The sequence below is a fragment of the Muscardinus avellanarius genome, assembly GCF_963383645.1.
Source record: "Muscardinus avellanarius genome assembly, chromosome: 6".
NCBI lineage: Eukaryota > Metazoa > Chordata > Mammalia > Rodentia > Gliridae > Muscardinus > Muscardinus avellanarius.
The window spans coordinates 14210838-14228696 of NC_137791.1; the positions used below are offsets into that span (position 1 = coordinate 14210838).

General features: G+C 43.5%; 1 protein-coding gene across 1 annotated transcript in view; it reads right to left on the reverse strand.

The window, feature by feature from the left end:
• Positions 1–17859, reverse strand: part of RNF150 (ring finger protein 150) — a gene marked incomplete at both ends in the record, with an annotated part of 239918 nt that overhangs the window by 38120 nt on the left and 183939 nt on the right. The window contains 2 exons of the mRNA XM_080697372.1: positions 6055–6265; positions 13070–13166. Of these exons, the coding sequence (XP_080553498.1) occupies positions 6055–6265; positions 13070–13166 (308 nt within the window). The remainder of the gene's footprint in view (positions 1–6054; positions 6266–13069; positions 13167–17859) is intronic.

Consider the following 17859-nt stretch of genomic DNA (forward strand, 5'->3'; position numbering starts at 1 on the left):
CTGACCTATTTCTAGGTTCTTTTAAAAGGACTGTAAGCCAGGCACTGTGGTGCATGCCTGCAACCTAGCTGAGGCTGAAACAGAAGTATCACATGTTTGAGGCTCGTCTCAACAACATAGGTACAACCCTGTTTCAAAACAAAAACAAAAAGAGCCAGGTGTGGTGGTGCACGCTTGTAATCCCAATATGGGTGGCTAAGACAGGAAGATAGCAGGTTTGCGGCCAACCTCAGCTACTTAGCGAGGCCCTTCACAACTTAGTGAGATCCTGTTTCAAAATAAAGAATAAAAACTGGGGCTGGGGGAGTAGCTTGGAGGCAGAATGCCCCTAGATTCGACCCCCAGTACCCCCCTGAAATAAATAAATAAATAGATTAATTATTATTATTATTATTTTGGTGGTACTGGGGTTCCTGGAAACCCTTCTACTTCCGGGCTACACTCCCAGACCTATTTTTACATTTTTATTTGGAAACAGGGTCTCCTAAGCCAGTGTGCACGGCTGGCTTCGAACCTGCGCGATCCTCCTGTCTCTGCCTCCCAAGCGCAGGGATTACAAGCATGCGCCACCACGCCCGGCGATTAATTAATTAGAAAAAAAAAAAAGAGGGCTGGGGTTGGAGTTCAAGGGTAGAATGCCCCTGGGTACAAAAAAAAAAAAAAAAAAAAGTGAAAGGGACTTGAATAGTCCTACCAGCTAGAGATGAGGTCCTTAGGTCAAGATCATCAAGGCATTCAACAAACAATTTCTTTTATACTCTCATAGGTCTCTTCCTGACTCAGTTTCTCCTAAGGAAATGCACAGAGAAAAGAAGCAGGAGATAGATTCTCCTACCTCTACCCATATCTCTGCTCTGCCCTCTCTTAATGGATGGACAATGGATATAAAGGAACCTGTTCTATGATTCTACACGCCATCATCTATTAAGAAACAATAAAGAAGGGGGAAAGGAAGAAGCAGGCAGGGAGGTTGGTAAAGATATTGTCTATGGACAGAGCATCATCATATAGGATCCCACTCCTTTAGCCAAAGATGTTGGGGGGGAACCTCTCATCCCTAAGCTTGGAAGGGCTTGCTCTGAGGAATCCCCCAGAAGGATTATGAAGTATGTTATCTGTGGGTGGGGCTTAGTTAAAACACACTGGAACTTCGGAAAAGCTAAAAGCAGAGGGAGGAGTCTGGTCTCCTTCCTGCCTATAATCTGCAGAGGGACGCCAATGTCTCACGTGGGGCTGGAGCTGGAGATGGCCGCTATTGAGCTGGGAGAGTGTACTCTGGACAAGCGCCGTGTCTCAATGGTAGGCCTGTGCAAAAGCAAGCTGTACTAGGGCCAATATGGGCTCTAAAAGATGTCTAAAAGGTGCTCCTAGATGGATGAGGGTCCTTGGAGGACAGGAGCTTAAAAACGGACTGCAAGATACACGTCAATTGTGGAAGGCCTCACAAATAAGCAACAGAGATCCTTTTTTCTTTAGGTGTAGGAATTAGGAGGGAAGGGGCCCAGCAGGAAAAAAAAAATGTTTATTTTAAATTTTATTTTTTCCCTGTGTTGGGTACCCAAAGTGACTCCGAGAACTGTTAATTACTCAAGAGTAAACTCACAATTCCTAGGCCCACTGTGATTTGCATCCAGGGCAGGAGAATATGACACCTATGCAATACTTTTTAAGTGTCAGTGCAGCATCCCGAAGGCTCCATAAGCCACCTGTGGATAACATATTTAGAGACACTACTGTCTCCCCAAGGGTTGGAGGTGGTGATAGCGAAGGAAGTTTTCCAGAGGGAATCCAGACCACCTTGCCTTTCAACCAGTTGACAAATAGCCCCCCCCCCCCCAATTCAAGTGGATAGCTTCCTGCTGCAGACTTTGAAGAATGAATCTCCCAGCTACTGGTGTGCCAAACACTCTTCACAATGTACTGGAGAAGACATGACACTTTGTTTTTTTTTTGTTTTTTTTTTTGATAGTACTGGGGTTCCTGGAAGCCCTTCTACCTCCGGGCTACACTCCCAGACCTATTTTATATATATTTTTTATATTTGGAAACAGGGTCTCTTAAGCCAGCACAGCTGGCTTTGAACCCGCGTGATCCTCCTGTCTCTGCCTCCTAAGCGCGGGGATTACAAGCGTGCGCCACCACACCCGGCTGACATGACACTTCTTAATTCAGCCCATCTCTACCCTCCAGCCCCTGGGCTGACTCTTGGCTCCTTTTAATTTGAGGTAGAAGGATGGCAAGTGAGTTAGGACCCATAGGCAGCACTACAGGACTACGGTTATTCATTGGGGAACTAGAGTAAACAAAATCTATGCACTTGACCCCAACAGGTGGGAATATTTCAATATTTCCTCTTAAATTCCCTCTGGAGCTTGGTAAAAAAAATTATTATTCATTGCTAATATTTGGATTAGTGGAGGCTGGTGATGCAGCTCAGTCAGCGAGCACTTGCTTAGCATAGAACTCTGAGTTCAATCCCCTGCGCCACGCACACACAAATCTGTAAAAACAAGACAACACTTCACAGGCAAAACAGAGCACTGTCCCTTAGTAACTGAACAAATGCATAGTATTCAGTAGTTCTTTTTTTAAGAATGGGAGACAAATTTCCAAGTCTTAAAAGAAACGTCTTCATTTCTAGAAGCCTTCAGCTATTGATATACTATTAAAATAAGTTCATAACTAGGCATGGTGGCATATGCTTGTAATCCCAGTACTTGGTAGGCAAAGACAGGAGGATCACTTGTTCAAGGCCAGCCTCAGCAACTTAGGGAGACCGGTATTTCAAAATAAAATATAAAATAGGGCTGGGGTGGGGTATAGATCAGAGGTAGAATACCCCTGGGTTTAATCCCCAGTCTCACACACGTTAAAAAAGAAAAGCTGGGCATGATGGCACACTCTTGTAATCCTGGAGTCAACACCTTCCTTGAACAATCAAAGGGAGGTTTCGGGCTCTCCTGAGGTGACTTTGCGGGCACTGGGTATTTCTGGAAGGGTAATGAAGGGTTCTCCTGCAGTGTCCTTAGCTTCTCTGAAGCCTATAAACACCCAGGGCTGTTTCTTTAGCCGCGTAAACTTGGGGAATCAGAAGCAAAGTATGTTTGGCACGATCAGGCCTGCGGACGAAGACTGTGAGGCATGTCTGGGCCCCCAAGGGCCTCAGGCCTAACACTAAGGTGAGAGAGACTGATCGGGACCTGCTAAGTGAAATTGCCAGAGAAAGAGTGTCAGAAACATTAAAAATACATAATGAATCCAGGCGTGGTGGCCTATGTCTGTAATCCCAGTATTTGGGAGGCTGAGACAGGAGGATCGCAGGCTCAAGGCCAGCTTCAGAAACTTGGGGAGGCTCTCAATAACTTAGCGAGACTGTGTTTCCAAATAAAAAATAAAAAATGGCCAGGGATATAGCGCAGAGCTAGAATGTCCCTAGATTCAATCTCCGTTATAGTTTTTATTATATAATAAATTTATAGTTTTTTATATAATAAAAACTATAATGGAGAATGTCAGATTGTTTCTATCACAGTGTTAGACTTGTATTAAGCTTGAATTTCCTTGGCTCTGTATGTACTTTTCTGTTTTTCTTTTCTGGGAGCTGGAGGTGATCTTTTTTTTTTTTTTTTTTTTTCTTTCAGTACTGGGGATGGAACCCAGGGTAGCTGAGGCTGGCCGCAAATGCAAACCGTTATCCTCCTGTCTCAGCCTCCCAAATGTTGGGATTACAAGTGTGCACCACCACTCCCGGCTGTAGGTGATCTTTAATGCAAGATTCTCCCATCTCCATCCAATGCAGGATTCTCCCATCGCCATCCAATCTATTCTATAACTTGACCTCAGGAACGTTGAAATTATTTATGAGCATTTCTTCTCTTTCTCTTTTGATACCAGGGATTGGATCCAGAGCCATTCTATCTCTAAGTTACACCCCCAGCCCTATTTATTAATTCTTTTAAGTTTTATAACAGAGTCTCACTAAATTGCTGAGGCTGTTCTCGAACCTGGGATTACAGGTGTACGCCGTTGCGCTGGGCTGGTTTACACACATGGGGTCTATAGTACATTAGCACTATTTTCTGGGGAAAGGAGAATAGAGGTTGAAATGAGAGCACATGTAGAAACTAAGCAAAATTTTGATCATTTAAGAGATTTTGAAAAAGCAGGAAATAAATTTTAAAAAGTTAGATGTGAGTAAGCTATTGTGTTGGTTCATTATCTGAGTGAATTACAGCTCTGGGGTCCATAGCTGGATTTCGAATTCCAGCTCCACCTGTCACCAGCTTCCAACATTGGATCATTTCCTTTAATCTCGCTGGGCCTCTGCTTCTGCATCAGTTAACCAACAACACTGACCTCAATGGGGGCATTGTAAGCTAGAGCGTGAGACAGGCTTACAAGGGCACCTGGCACCTAGTTGGTGGTATCTATTTGTTAGCTGCTATTCTTTCTTTCATTTCTATACTTTCCTGGGTCTGTGGAGATGTGAGGAAGGAAAGGATAATTTAGAGAAAAGTCAGGTCCAACCTTCACAGGTCTGTTTATTGGCGACTTATAACAGTATTGTGTCTTCTATTAGATTTATGTGTCTATTTACATTATTTTTAGACACCTTTGTGAGTTGATTCCAATAATATTGATTAAAACTTCTTCACTTAGTGTTTGCTCATTTATTGATTAAGTCGTTATTCGAGGAGGGCACCAAGCAATTAAAAACCCTGCCTAGAGCATTTTTTCCCCTTAAGGGATCTACAACTGTTTTGTTAATAGTGATGTTTTTAAAATTCTACAAAATCCCAATAAATAAAACTAATCAGAAAAATATGACCTAGGAAAATTTTCGGTGAGAAAAATTCCATTTCCATGCAAGGAAACTGGTATCTCTCGCTACACTGATATTTGCACTCAGTCTTCTGACTAGATGTGTTCTTTCTCCCACCCCTTCACCTCACCCTTATCAATACCTTCCTTGGGCATGACTTGGCATTTTTCCTTCTGTTCTGGTCAGAAGGTTTGTTCTTCAATCTTTTGACCTCCAGGCAGTCAATAAGCAGCTACCAAATGCCCGTTGTCACCCAAACACCCTGATTCTAGCCTGTGCAAAGACAGTTTGGAGGTTATAAATTACATGAATACTGCCTATCGTTTTCCGTTTCATTTTTGGATGGATTTCAACACACAATATACTTATATCTATCTCATTTGGGATGTCATTTATCCTCCACAAAAAAACCTCATTAAAATGCTTTTTCATTTGTCATCTGGGCTTTACTGAAGTGTGTGAACTGAGTGGCCACTTTCCCAATAAAGACCTGCCAGGCAACACCCTAGCTCCCGAAAATCAAACAAAATCATCATTTTATTGCAAGGGTATTGATCCAATTTTTTTTGTTGTTGTTGTTCTGGCGGGCTCAAAAAATGCTGATGCCTTAAATATTTTTTGAAATCTTCAATATCTTTGAATCAGGTTTTCCGATAAGCTTCACTAAGGTCAGTAGTGGTCATGTGTCTGAGATTGAAAGACATTCAATAAATGGAAACATCATCAGACCCTCTCATATGCCAAAGCGAAGACTGACTGTTAGACCTGAGCCTGTCATTTGTTATTGAAGTGTAGAGATCTTGCTACTCCTGGAATTAAAATTCTATCATACCTGTACCTAAGTGGCTCCTTTGGAAAGGAAAGTTTGGAAGATCATTTTGTGTTAGTGAGCTACACATGGACAACTACATATGGTTCAACTCCGACATTCACAGGTGCACTTGAGTAGGCTTCGAGTCTACATACACATGCACAATACAATATACAAGTGGGCAGAACAGTGTCCTTTCCCAGCCTTCCTGGAACATCCTTTGCAGTTGAGTCATGCAGTACTGTGGCGTGTGCACCCTGGTGTCGCTGTGCGGGCACACAGAGCTGAGCCTGGCACTGATATACTCACTCGATTTACATATTTTTTTCTTCTGGAGGAAAGGAATCAAGGAATCTTTTCCCAATTCCTATGGGGCAACAGCCCCTTGGACTATGACGCTCTGAAGCACAGTGGCACTTACTGTTAGAAGTAAAGGTGACTTCTCCCTCATGGGGCGTGGGATCTGCATCCTGGACCACCTGTAAGGCTCCCACCGTCCGGACAGCGGGGTCCAAAGTGACGGAGCTTTCATTTACTGTTGTATCGCTGGCGCCTGTGATCTGGTTGGTTGGCAGGCCTCCCAGGGAGCCCTCGAAGTCCGTGGGTAAATCGTCCATGCAGTCGGCATTGGGCTGAGGCAGAAGGAAAAGATCCGCTCTTAGAGCACGTCATCAATTCAGAAAGGAAAGGTCTACAGCCTAATATTTAGGCTCAGTGAAAATTAAGATGCGCTACTGCTTTCTTCTTGGGCCACTTAATTTTAAAACGGTCCATATGTAGTTTCACTAAAATGAAATAATCTTCCAAAATTTCCTTTCCAAAGGAGCCTCTTAGATACAGGTATAATAGAATTTTAATTCCAGGAATAGCAAGATCTCTACACTTAAATATTAGTTAAGAAGAATACATAATATTTACTTATGATGATAGAATTTCTTTGTATATAACATTTATGTCCTACATAGGATGAAGCTGGCAGCCTTATCATTATTTCTTAAAACTCATACATTGTTCATAAACACATTAATGATAAGTGGAAAGGGAACAGAAGTTGACTCATTGTGAATTGTTCGTTCATGATACACACACATACACACACACACACACACAAACACAGGGAAATTTTGTACAGGGTCAGGTTGATTTTTTATAAATATAAGCCAAAGGCCAACTAGAGAAAAATGTTCCCATATACTTAACATGATGACATTACAGTCAAATCCTTTAACTTAAAATCTTAGAAAACTAGAATAAGGCAATCTCGTTGAATCATTCCTTCACGACATCCTTCCTTTCCTGCTGAATGCCACTGCTCCGCTCCCTTGAACACAGGTGATGTTGGCCTCATCCTGGGTCTCTATCATTGGGCGAAATCTTTCTCTTTTTCAAGCTTCACTCTTTGGTCTTAGTTCTGCTCTATAAAGCAGTGTGCGTGTATTTTCCTCTCTCTCCTACAAACAGCTTCTGAAATGACTCTGGGTTGTTGTGTCTTTACCTGCACATATGAAAAGCATTTTAAACGGTGGTGCTAGAGAGATAATGGTCTTAAGGAATATTAAGAAGAGTTGTGGTTTGAACTTCGACTTTTGTCTTGAAGACCATAATGATGTTATGAATTTTCCACTTGCAATGTAGGCAGAATATGGTGTCAAGGATCAAGTACAGAGACTTCTGAGTTGATATTGAGAGAAAATCTACAACTAGTGGGAAACACAGAGTTGGAGATCCAGAGTCAAACTCTTGGTTTCATTTTCTGCCTGCAGGCTGCGTAAGGCCAGAGTCTTGAGGGCTACACCCCTGTTTCCAACTCTCATTTGTAACCCTCTTATCATTCCACAAACATCTCAAAAGCAGCTCATTCCTCTCTTTTCTTTTTTTCTTCCTTTTGCTTTCTCTCTCTCTATTAGAAATGAGCCAATTCATTAAAACTCAATTTATAAAACAAATGACCAGCCAATTTGCTCTATTTTCTTATTTTAATACTAGGCACGAGCAGACATGTTCATGAACACTCTCCCACATGGTCAATCTGTCTTTCCAGTTTCTTTCAGTCTCTACCCTCACCCGGGCTTTGCTTTTAAAGAAAACTCAGGTATGAGTTTTCTCTTTTCTGCAGGAATGGACCACGAGCTCCTTACTGTGACTCTACGGATGCTTGGCCTCCTGGTCCAGCCTATATTTCTTGCTTCACCTTCAGTCTTTAGACACAGAACACACCCTGGATTTCCTTATCTCATTGCCTTTTTTTATACTGTCCCTCTGCTCCGGATGATAGTTCCCCTAATCACCCTCTCTTCTTTCCCATTGCCAGGTCTCAAAATGGCAAATGGCCCCTGGTGAATTCCTAACTAGTTTTTAATTCCCAGACCAATGTCACCTTTTTTGGCAGAATGCTCCCTCCCAGAGAGCCATCTTTGATTGATCCTGTAGCCCTTTATATGGCGCTTCTCCTACCATGCATGGCTGTCTGTTAATGTGTTTGTCTTATCCTACTAGACCACAGGCACTGTAAAGCGAAGCAACCACATAATATTGATCTTGAATTTCAAGCCTGCCCATAGGGCTGCAGATAATTATGAAGGGCTCAGGAACGTTGGATTGAACATTTTATTTGAGTCTCAGATTTCTACTCTAAAATCCTGGACATATTAGTATCTGCCCAATATCAATTAAAGGAAGATTTGAGAAGATACTTTGAGAACTCTGAAGTTCTGTAGAAAAGTAAGATCTGCGCTATAAGGATGCTTATTAAGCCAAAGGGACTGTATGTGGGTTATCATGGAGGAAAATATTTCACAAGGAAGCATGGGCTGGAAGTTTTTTTCTACTCTAAAAGGGTGATTGTAATCACCTGCAAGAATAACTGATATACTTTTTGAAATATTGATATTGTTTTCTCCTGCCATGCTTTTCTTAGTTTTGATGCAGTGCATTTCTATGCTCTTATTTTGTGGGTCAGAAGGAGCAATACTATACCCTTAACAGAGGAGACCAGGGGAAGGAGTAAAAAGCTAATTGGCTTAGCAAGATTTGCCAGTGGCCGCAGGAATACATATTCTGAGTTGGATATGACATTTCACAGACAATCCTTCCAGAGCCTCCTAGTTTATATCCATTTTATATGGTTAATAGAACAGAATAATACATTGAAAAGAAGCCAAATTGATATACCTCTAGGAAAAGTCACAATCAAAATGTTTAAAAAGTGATGTCAGATGCTATCTGCAAGTGACACTGTAGAGGCATTGAAATTCAGGTTAGCATGGGAAATTCCTCAAATAAATCACTTGTTCATAGAAACTTGTGAATGTAAGAGCAACACAGGGTTTTCTATTCGATCGTAGCTATCCTATTTATGATCAGGATAACAGAGATGGGTTATGTTTGCTGTCATATGAAAGACCTGGGTTCTATGGTATGTTAAAGGAGGATTCACTAAAACTGGATTGTCCTACAAAGACAGACCTAGACTTGATGAGATAAAGGCAGAAGAAGCACTGTAATGTAGACAAAGGACAAAAATACCTCTGATAGGAAAGAACTTTCTGACAGGTACAGTGACGTGTCCCTATAATTCCAGCTACTTGGAAGGCTGAGGCAGGAGGATCACAAGTTTGAGGACAATATGGCCATCTTAGTGAAACCCTGTTTCAAAATAAAAAATAAAAAATAAAAAGGGCTGGGGCTGTAGCCCAGTGGCAGAGCACCCCTGGATTCCATCACCAGTATTAAATAAAAAGAAAGAAATCCCTCCTTTCGGTCCGGTGTTTTATTTCTTTTGGCAAAATATAATGAAAAAAGATATCCACCTGTTATGGGAATTTCATGATCTGTGAGGAATGCTCTCATTTTTTGGCTCACTGTAGATGAATCCGCAATGAAAATGTACGTGTTTCCCAGCTGTTGGCTTTCAAATTATATTTATTTGCCTTATAGCATAGGCAGCCACAGGGCCACTCCATTAAAAACCACGAAAACCCAAAGTACACAAACAAGCAAAAAATATGTCACCTGGATTTGAATATTCTTGTGGATCAAATGACAGGCAAGTCATTTGTGAGTTGATCTCATTTCGAGGGGAATCAGGATTTCTAAATTTGAATGTTGTAGCAGGAGCCCTCAACACTTTGGCTACGATTCTATACATTTATTAATTACTAATTCTAAATACTAAGTATATGTAAGGGATATAGATATCAAGTATGAGAGAGTTGTGGGCTCTTCTTAAATTTCCTTAAATATGAAGAAATGTTGAGCCGGCCATGATGGCCCATGCTTGTAATCCCAGCATTTTGGAGGCTGAGACAGGAGGATCATGGTTCCAGTGTGAAGACAGACTCAGATACTTAGTGAGGCCCTGTGCAACTCAGTGAGACCCTGTTTCAAAATAAAGAATAAAAAACAGGGCTGGGGGTGTAGCTCAGAGGTAGAATACCCCTGGGTTCCATCCCCGGTAGTGGAAAAAAAAAAAGAAAAAAAGAAAAAAATGTTATATACATACATACATACATACATACATACATACATACATATTGTGGGTCTGAGGATGGAACCGAGAGGCATTCTACCTCCGAACTACACCCCTGCCCTATTTTTTATTCTTTATTTGAACAGGGTCTCACTAAGTCGCGGAGGGCATCACTAAGTAGCTGAGGCTGTCGGCAAACCAAGATCCTCCTGTCTCAGCCTCCCGAATGCTATGGATTACAAGTGTTCACCACTACGCCTGGCTCAAAATGTTATATTAAGAGTATAGGAAAATTGTAAGACAAGTTCTCTAAGCTGGATAGAAAGGGTTCAGTCAGTATAGCAAGTCTTTTCTAGTTAAGAAGGCTGTGGGTTTGTCCAGTGATATAGAAGGTTTAAAGACTGGGAGTCATCTCATTAGAATATTTTAGGCATGGTGTTCCCCAATAGCAGAAGAAGATAATGGATTAACACTGAAAATGTCTCCTTTGTCATCTCCTTTGTCAAAATTTCTGACTTTGTCATTCTTTAGAACAAAAGCGGGAGCTGGGGAGGTGGTGAGGACAACCATATGCCTTGGTGCTTTGTGAGAAGGAGTGACCTCCCTGTGCCTCATTCTTCACGGAGGATGTTCTGTTCTGTGGGGCAAACTTGGATCTATATCATGTTCTTGTTTGGCTGGCCTTTAAAATTCCTTGGCAACATTCGAAAGATGCTACTGGTGTTTATTTTTCTGGGAGTCAAGTATGCTAAGTAAAATCCTATCCAGATTTGTTAGGCATCAAACTCTGGCCAGAATGCCCAACTGCTAAAAATTAAGATGCTATTGAGTTTGGGAATAAGTCTAAAGGCCATTGGATAATTATAGTTGAACAACAATTAACTGTGATATTTGCAACTCTTTTGCAAGTAGCTTTCTGGATCAATTACATCTCAGGAAAAGTTTGGAGTCAAAATACATTTAGTACAAAATTTATCTGCAGGGGGCTGTTGTCCTGATCAGAGAAATGAGACTGACGCTTAAAAGCTCCAAAATATTCTGAGTAATGAGAAACATGTCACAAGATGCGAGTGTCTCCTTTTACTTGTGAAGATGCTAAAGAGTTTGGAGATCAAAGACATACATATGTGCGCGTGCACACACACACACACACACACACACACATACGCTCACACATACACACATTTCTCTCCCTTTAAAATAATAATCAGTTACAAGCCAGGCATGGTGGCCTATGTCTGTAATTTCAGTAACTTGGGAGGCTGAGACAGAAGGATTATAGGTTAGAGGACAGCCTTGGCAATGTAGTGAGATTCTCAGCAACCTTTAAAACAACAACAAAAATTTTTTTGAAGTGCTGGGGGAGGCCGGACATGGTGGCCCACGCTTGTAATCCCAGTACTTGGGAGGCTGAGACAGGAGGATTGCACAGGTTTGAAGCCAGCCTCAGCTACTTAGTGAGTCTCTCAGCTACTTAGTGAGATCCTCTTTCCAAATAAAATATAAAATATGTCTGGAGTATAGCCCAGAGGTAGAAAGCCTCTGGGTTCCATGCCCAGTTACCACCAAAAACAAACAAACAAACAAACAAACAAACAAACAAACAAACAAAGTGCTGGGGGAGTAGGTTGGAGGCAGAATGCTGTTCCTGGGTTCAATCCCCAATGCCAAAAAGGAAAAGAACAGAAAAGTCAGTTATGGCCAGAGATGCGAAGAATACAGAGACCAAGTCTGACGTGTGAAGTCTTCATACTCTTGGTAGGAAAGCGGGTTTATACCAGTGCTTGCCATTCACCACCACTGATGTCTACCTTGAAAGCACTGTTTATTTACAACCCTGCTCTGAAAATGTAATGCACTTTCCCTGGAAGCTAGCTCAAAGCCACAGTCACACAATTGATTTGTATTTGGCAAATCAACCGTGCAAAGCACCACACAGCTGGCAGAGAGGGAGCTGGAAACGTAGCCAATGCATGTGCTCATGAGGTATCAGACATGTGCTCTCTGCCAGTCTCCCTGATGTTCCTAATTAGCTCTTCGGCATTAAAGAAACACTTTGATATATGATCTGATCCGTCCTTTTTCAGTGACATCTTGGGACTGTGTGAATTCTTTTTATTCCCTGCCGTTAGTAGCGAGGAGTGACGGTAGTTTGTAGGGTTGTAGTGGCGTAGAACTGGGGAGAGGGCACTTGCTTTCCGCATTCTGTTTGTGTGATTTTTTTTTAGACACTGCCTTGTGTTTTTCTCACGTCCCTCTCTGTGGTCCTGGGATTTGGCGGCCTCATCTGCTTAGAGGGGACGACACACAGCAGCTGGTGTTTCAACAGCCACCATTTGCGGGTTCACTTGATATGGTCCTGGGAAAGCTTCTCCCTGGAGCATGGGCCAGCTGGCGGGATTCTCTTTGCATTCGGGGAGAAATGAAACTTTAGAAACATGTGGATGCAGGGAGCAGCTTGTTGGAGTCTAGACCGAAGGGCCTTCCTGTGTGCTGCAGGTCTCTGGAGAGATCTGAGCTGAGCACAAGTTGTCAGTGTGATTCCCAGCTGCTGTCCCCTGTCCACATCCCATCGCTGGGAAGCACTCTTTACCTCTGGTGGGTAGGTGACCAACGGCGACCCCAGAAAGTGTGGCACACACAGCTTCTTGATGCCCTAGCAGGGCAAAGGATGACCCAAGAGCAGTCGGTGCGCAAATGGACCTTTGTTTCTCTACTGGACGGTACCGGTGGCATCTTGACTCATGGACAAATAAAACAGACACGGCAGAGGGCTGCAACATGCTCAGACTGAGAACAGTGAGGGGAGTGATGTCTTTCAACATGGTGTGCTCCTGGGGCCTCGTGGCCTGATGTCACTGCCCTGTGATGGAGAGGACCCAGGAAGCCCGGACGAGATGCTTCCTCCCTGCCTCGGGGGTAATGCAGAGAGACAGACATCACGATGGTGCAGCTGTGCTGCGCTTACCGGGATCCCTAGGGCTTTAAGAATGTTCATCTTGCACATGGGGCAGGTGCGATGGTCTAGAAGCCAGGGGTCAACACAGGACTTGTGGAATAGGTGCCTGCAATGAGAACCACACAGCTTAGCACGGCCGTAGCTGCAGAGACTGCCTGTTCCCTACAGCCCAGCCACCTGCCCAGGCCACTCAACTGCCGAGGGCAAGGCCAAGACTCAAACCTCCATCCAGCTAACTTCCGGGCCAAAAGGGCTTCCCAGGGCACCCTGGGTGACAGGCAGACAGTGTCTGGATCCAGGAGTGTCCTATCTGATTGGCAACTGACTCTTGGAAGTTTCAGGAAAATATAGAGAATAAAGAAACTGAGCGCTTCCTCTCTTTCTCAGCAGGAAGAATGTTTAATGATAAAAATGCAAGAGCAGAAACTTGTACAGACCTTGCGGGATGATTGAATAGAGGCTATTTTTTAAGCAACCCCCAATTCCCCACAGGTAGAAGACAACTGCAAAGTAAAGCCTGAGGTTTTCATTAGTATTTTTTGGGGGGAGAATCTAACACCCAGGAGTAGAAGAACTCCTGAAAGTATTGAAAAATACACAGGACATGCTAACTGGCCATGGCTGTTGGTTGTCAGAAGAGAAGCCAGGAAGCCCGGCATGGGTGGTACACACTTGTAATCCCAGTACTTGGGAGGCTGAGACAGGAGGATCGCAGGTTCACGGCCACCCTCAGCTACTTAGTGAGGCCCTTCGGAACTCAGTGAGACTCTGTTTCAAAATAAAGAATAAAAAATAGGGCTGGGGAGCTGGGCGTGGTGGTGCACGCTTGTAATCCCCGCGCTTGGGAGGCAGAGACAGGAGGATCGCGCAGGTTTGAAGCCAGCCGCGCGCGCTGGCTTAGGAGACCCTGTTTCCAAATAAAAATGTAAAAATAGGTCTGGGAGTGTAGCCCGGAGGTAGAAGGGCTTCCAGGAACCCCAGTACCACCACCAAAAAAAAAAAAAAAATAGGGCTGGGGGTGTTATTCCATCCCCAGTACTGAAAAAAAAAAAAAGGGAGAAATCAGTATGAAGGGCTCTGGCTTCCATGTGGGGAGGGGCGTGGCTATCTGCATGGATGGCCTGGTTCCCTGAGTGACCCATCTCAGGTACCAGTGAGAGCTTCTGTATGGAGGGCAGGGGAGGGGCATGGGCAGGGCTTCCTAACTGAACTTTTCCTCAACTTGGCTCACAAGAGCCCACTCAGAGAAATCAGGAGCTTGCTGGAGTCACAAGACTCCAGCCTGTGGCAGAAGCAGCCAGCACCTCCTGCGTGGGGTGGGAAGAGAGTGTGGAACATTCCATCCAGCTCAACACTTGCCCCTTAACAGGGCCCTGTTTATTCATCAGTGCATCCATCATGTCCCCTCTCTCTCATCTTTTGTTCTAACCATTCTGAAAAAGCTTGCATTAGGGGGCTTAAAGAGGGGGCTTAAAAAGTGCCCCTAAATTAGAGAAGAATTCAGAAAGTGCTGCCTTTAAATTGAAATTCGGAAAAACTCAAGTGTCAACCATGCCATGAACTGTATATGGAATAGGATCAGCTTGGGGCTTAGAAGGAGGGTAATGCTGGGCGTGGTGGCGCACGCTTGTAGTCCCAGTACTTGGGAGGCTGAGACAGGAGGATAGCAGGTTTGTGGCCAGCCTTGGGTACTTAGGCCCTCTGCAACAGCTTAGTGAGACTCTGTTTCAAAATAAAGAATAAAAAAATAGGTCTGAGTGTATAGCTCAGAGGTAGAATGCCCCTGGGTTCAATCTCCAGTACTACACAAAAAACAGAAACAACCAAAAAGAGAAAACAAAAAAGAAAGAAAGAATGAAAGAGGGTAGGAAGCAGGATGTGTTACTGCGTTTCCAGGTAATTATTTAGGACACCCTGAATATTTACTGTTTGGAAGTTACCTATCACATTCATGCATTCCTTTATCCACTTGATAATTCAGGAAGGAGATTACACCAAGAATTATGTTCATCACTGAGGATAATCATGATAGTAACTCAGGCCTTTCCCAGGGGAGACAGATATCAATGAAATAGTATATAGACTACTTAGTGGAAACAGTGCAAGACACCACGTTAGAGCAGGGAGTCCAGAGGCAGCACTTCTCACTTGGAGACTTATTCAAGTTCAGATGCTCATAGAAGGGTTCCCTGAGGAAGGGACAAAACTGAGATCCGAGGGCTACATGGAACTGCTCACAGGAGAGGGGGTGTCTGGCACCCCAGGTGCATGAAGCTTTTCCTTCGGCCCCTAAAAGCTATCCTGACCTTCCTATGTTCAGCTGCTGTACTCACACAGGACACAAGTTCCCAATCTAAACTTGACTCCCCACTGGTGTTTCTCCCCCAAAGAAAGTCAAGTTCTGTACCTTTTGACTGTTCCCAGGCTGCAGGTATCGCCTGGGTCTCCTGCACGGATGGTGGCAGAAGACATCATTAGCCTCATTGACACTCAGCTAAGTTGCTTAATGCCCTCGGCTCTCAGATGCCTCATTGGTAAAATGGAAATACACCTACTCAAGTAGAGACAACATTCCCAAGTCTCCAGCACACAGCAGACTACAGTTAATCTCAAACACCCACATTATTCCTACAGTTATTCTTTATGTTTTCTTTTTCTTTTTTTTTTTTTATACTAGGGATTCAACCCAGGGATTCTAACTCCAAGCTCTACTCACAGCCCTTTAATAGAAAATTTGAAACAGGGTTTCCCTAAGTTGCTGAGGCTGGCCTCAAACCTTCGACCCTCTTGTCTTAGCCTCTTCAGTGCTGGGATCACAGGGGTGCACCACTACGCCCAGCTTCTGTAGTCATTCCTGTCTATTTTTCAAGACAGTTTTCATGTGTCACTTGTCACTGCTATAATATTATGTCGATGTATAATACCCAGCTGTTCAATCAACAGTAATCTAGGTATTGCTATGAAGGTGTTTGGTAGATATGGATAATATCTACTGTTGGTTGATGTCAACTAAAGGTGATTAACCTCAACAATCCAGGTGGCCTCATCCAATCATCCGGAAGGCTTTCAGAGCAAAGATGAGGCTTCCCTGCAAAGAAATTCTGCTTTAAGATGATAGCATCAGTTCCCGGCTCAAGAATTTGCAGCACCCAAGACCTGCCCTGCAGACTTCAAACCTGTCAATCCCAGCCGAGCATGGTGGTGCATACTTGTAATTCCTGTGCTTGGGAGGCAGAGACAGGAGGATCACACAGGCTCGAAACCAACTGCGCTGGCTTAAGAGACCCTGTTTCCAAAAAAAAAAAAAAAAAAAAGTATAAAATGGGTCTGGGAGTATAGCCCAAGGTAGAAGGGTTTCCAGGAATCAAGGATCACACAGGTTCGAAACCAGCCACGCTGGCTTAAGAGACCCTGTTTCCAAATTAAAAAAAAAAAGTATAAAATGGGTCTGGAAGTATAGCCCGGAGGTAGAAGGGTTTCCAGGAATCCCAGTACCACCAAACAAACAAACAAAACAAAAAACAAAAAAAACTTGTCAATCCTACACCCTTGCAAGCCACTTCCTGACAACACTTCTCTGAACATGTCTTTCTCTCCATCATCTTTATCTCTATATTTCCGCCACTGGTTCTGTTTCTTTAGAGCACCCTGACTGATTTCCTCTAATTAGCACATAAGCTCAAGGAGAGCAAAATCTTCATTTGCTTTATTCACTCTTACCTAGAACCTGCAACAGCTCCTGGCACACGGCCGATGCGGAGCGTTCGCCATGCGAGTGGGCGTTTATTTGTCCCAGGACCTAGCTCTGCTCCCTGCCCGCATGGTCATGGACTCGCATTCCCTCACTCACCCTGGGTCTCTGCCCCATTCATGGCTTCTTTACTTTTCTCAATGTGTCTCTCTTTGTTCATGATCTCATTATCTCTCTCCCTCTGTTGCGTGTTACTGCAACGGCATCTAAGCTGCTCCCCACGCTGCCAGGCCTTTCCTGTTCTCTTCACCCACTCGCTGTTGCCAGATTTATCTTCTTAAAATAGACCTTAGCTTTGTCACCCTCCTGTTCCATTCTGTTCTGTGCTAGGTGCTGGGTACAAAGATGAATAAGACAAAGTTCCTCCCATTCAAGGCAGCACCACGATCCTCCCTAGCCGCCATTCCTTGTTGACTATAATGTAGGGACCACTGGAAGAACGTAGTCCTGAATCCATTGCTTTCTGGCCTTTTACTCTTAGGCCATTTACCTTAGCTCTCTGCCTGAGTGTCTCATTGGTAAAATTTTTCTTATAGATTTGGGATTTGCAAGTGAATGGGTATGTGGTGTGTGTGTGTGTGTGTGTGTGTGTGTTGCACATATGAGAGAAAGAGAGTAGAAAAAGAAAGAGAGACAAGGAGGGAGGGAGAAATGGAGGAAGAGAGGGAAGAGAGGGGAGAGAGAGAGAGAGAAAGAGAGTGAGAGAGAGAGAGAGAGAGAGAGAGAAAGAGAAAGAATGAATATTCCCATAAACCTTAAAATATAAGTCCTGGTACTCCTTAATTGTAAACCTCTATTAATGTTATTAATATCATTGTATTGCTTCTTAATTTTAGATATTATGTGATTACTATGATTTGTACTCTTCAGTATACCATTTTAACACAGAAAGAAACAACAAATTTAAAGAAATTAAAGAGAACTAGGGCCGGGCGTGGTGGTGCACGCTTGTAATCCCCGCGCTTGGGAGGCGGAGACAGGAGGATCACGCAGGTTCGAAGCCAGATGCGTTGCCTTGGGAGACCCTGTTTCCAAATTAAAAAAATAT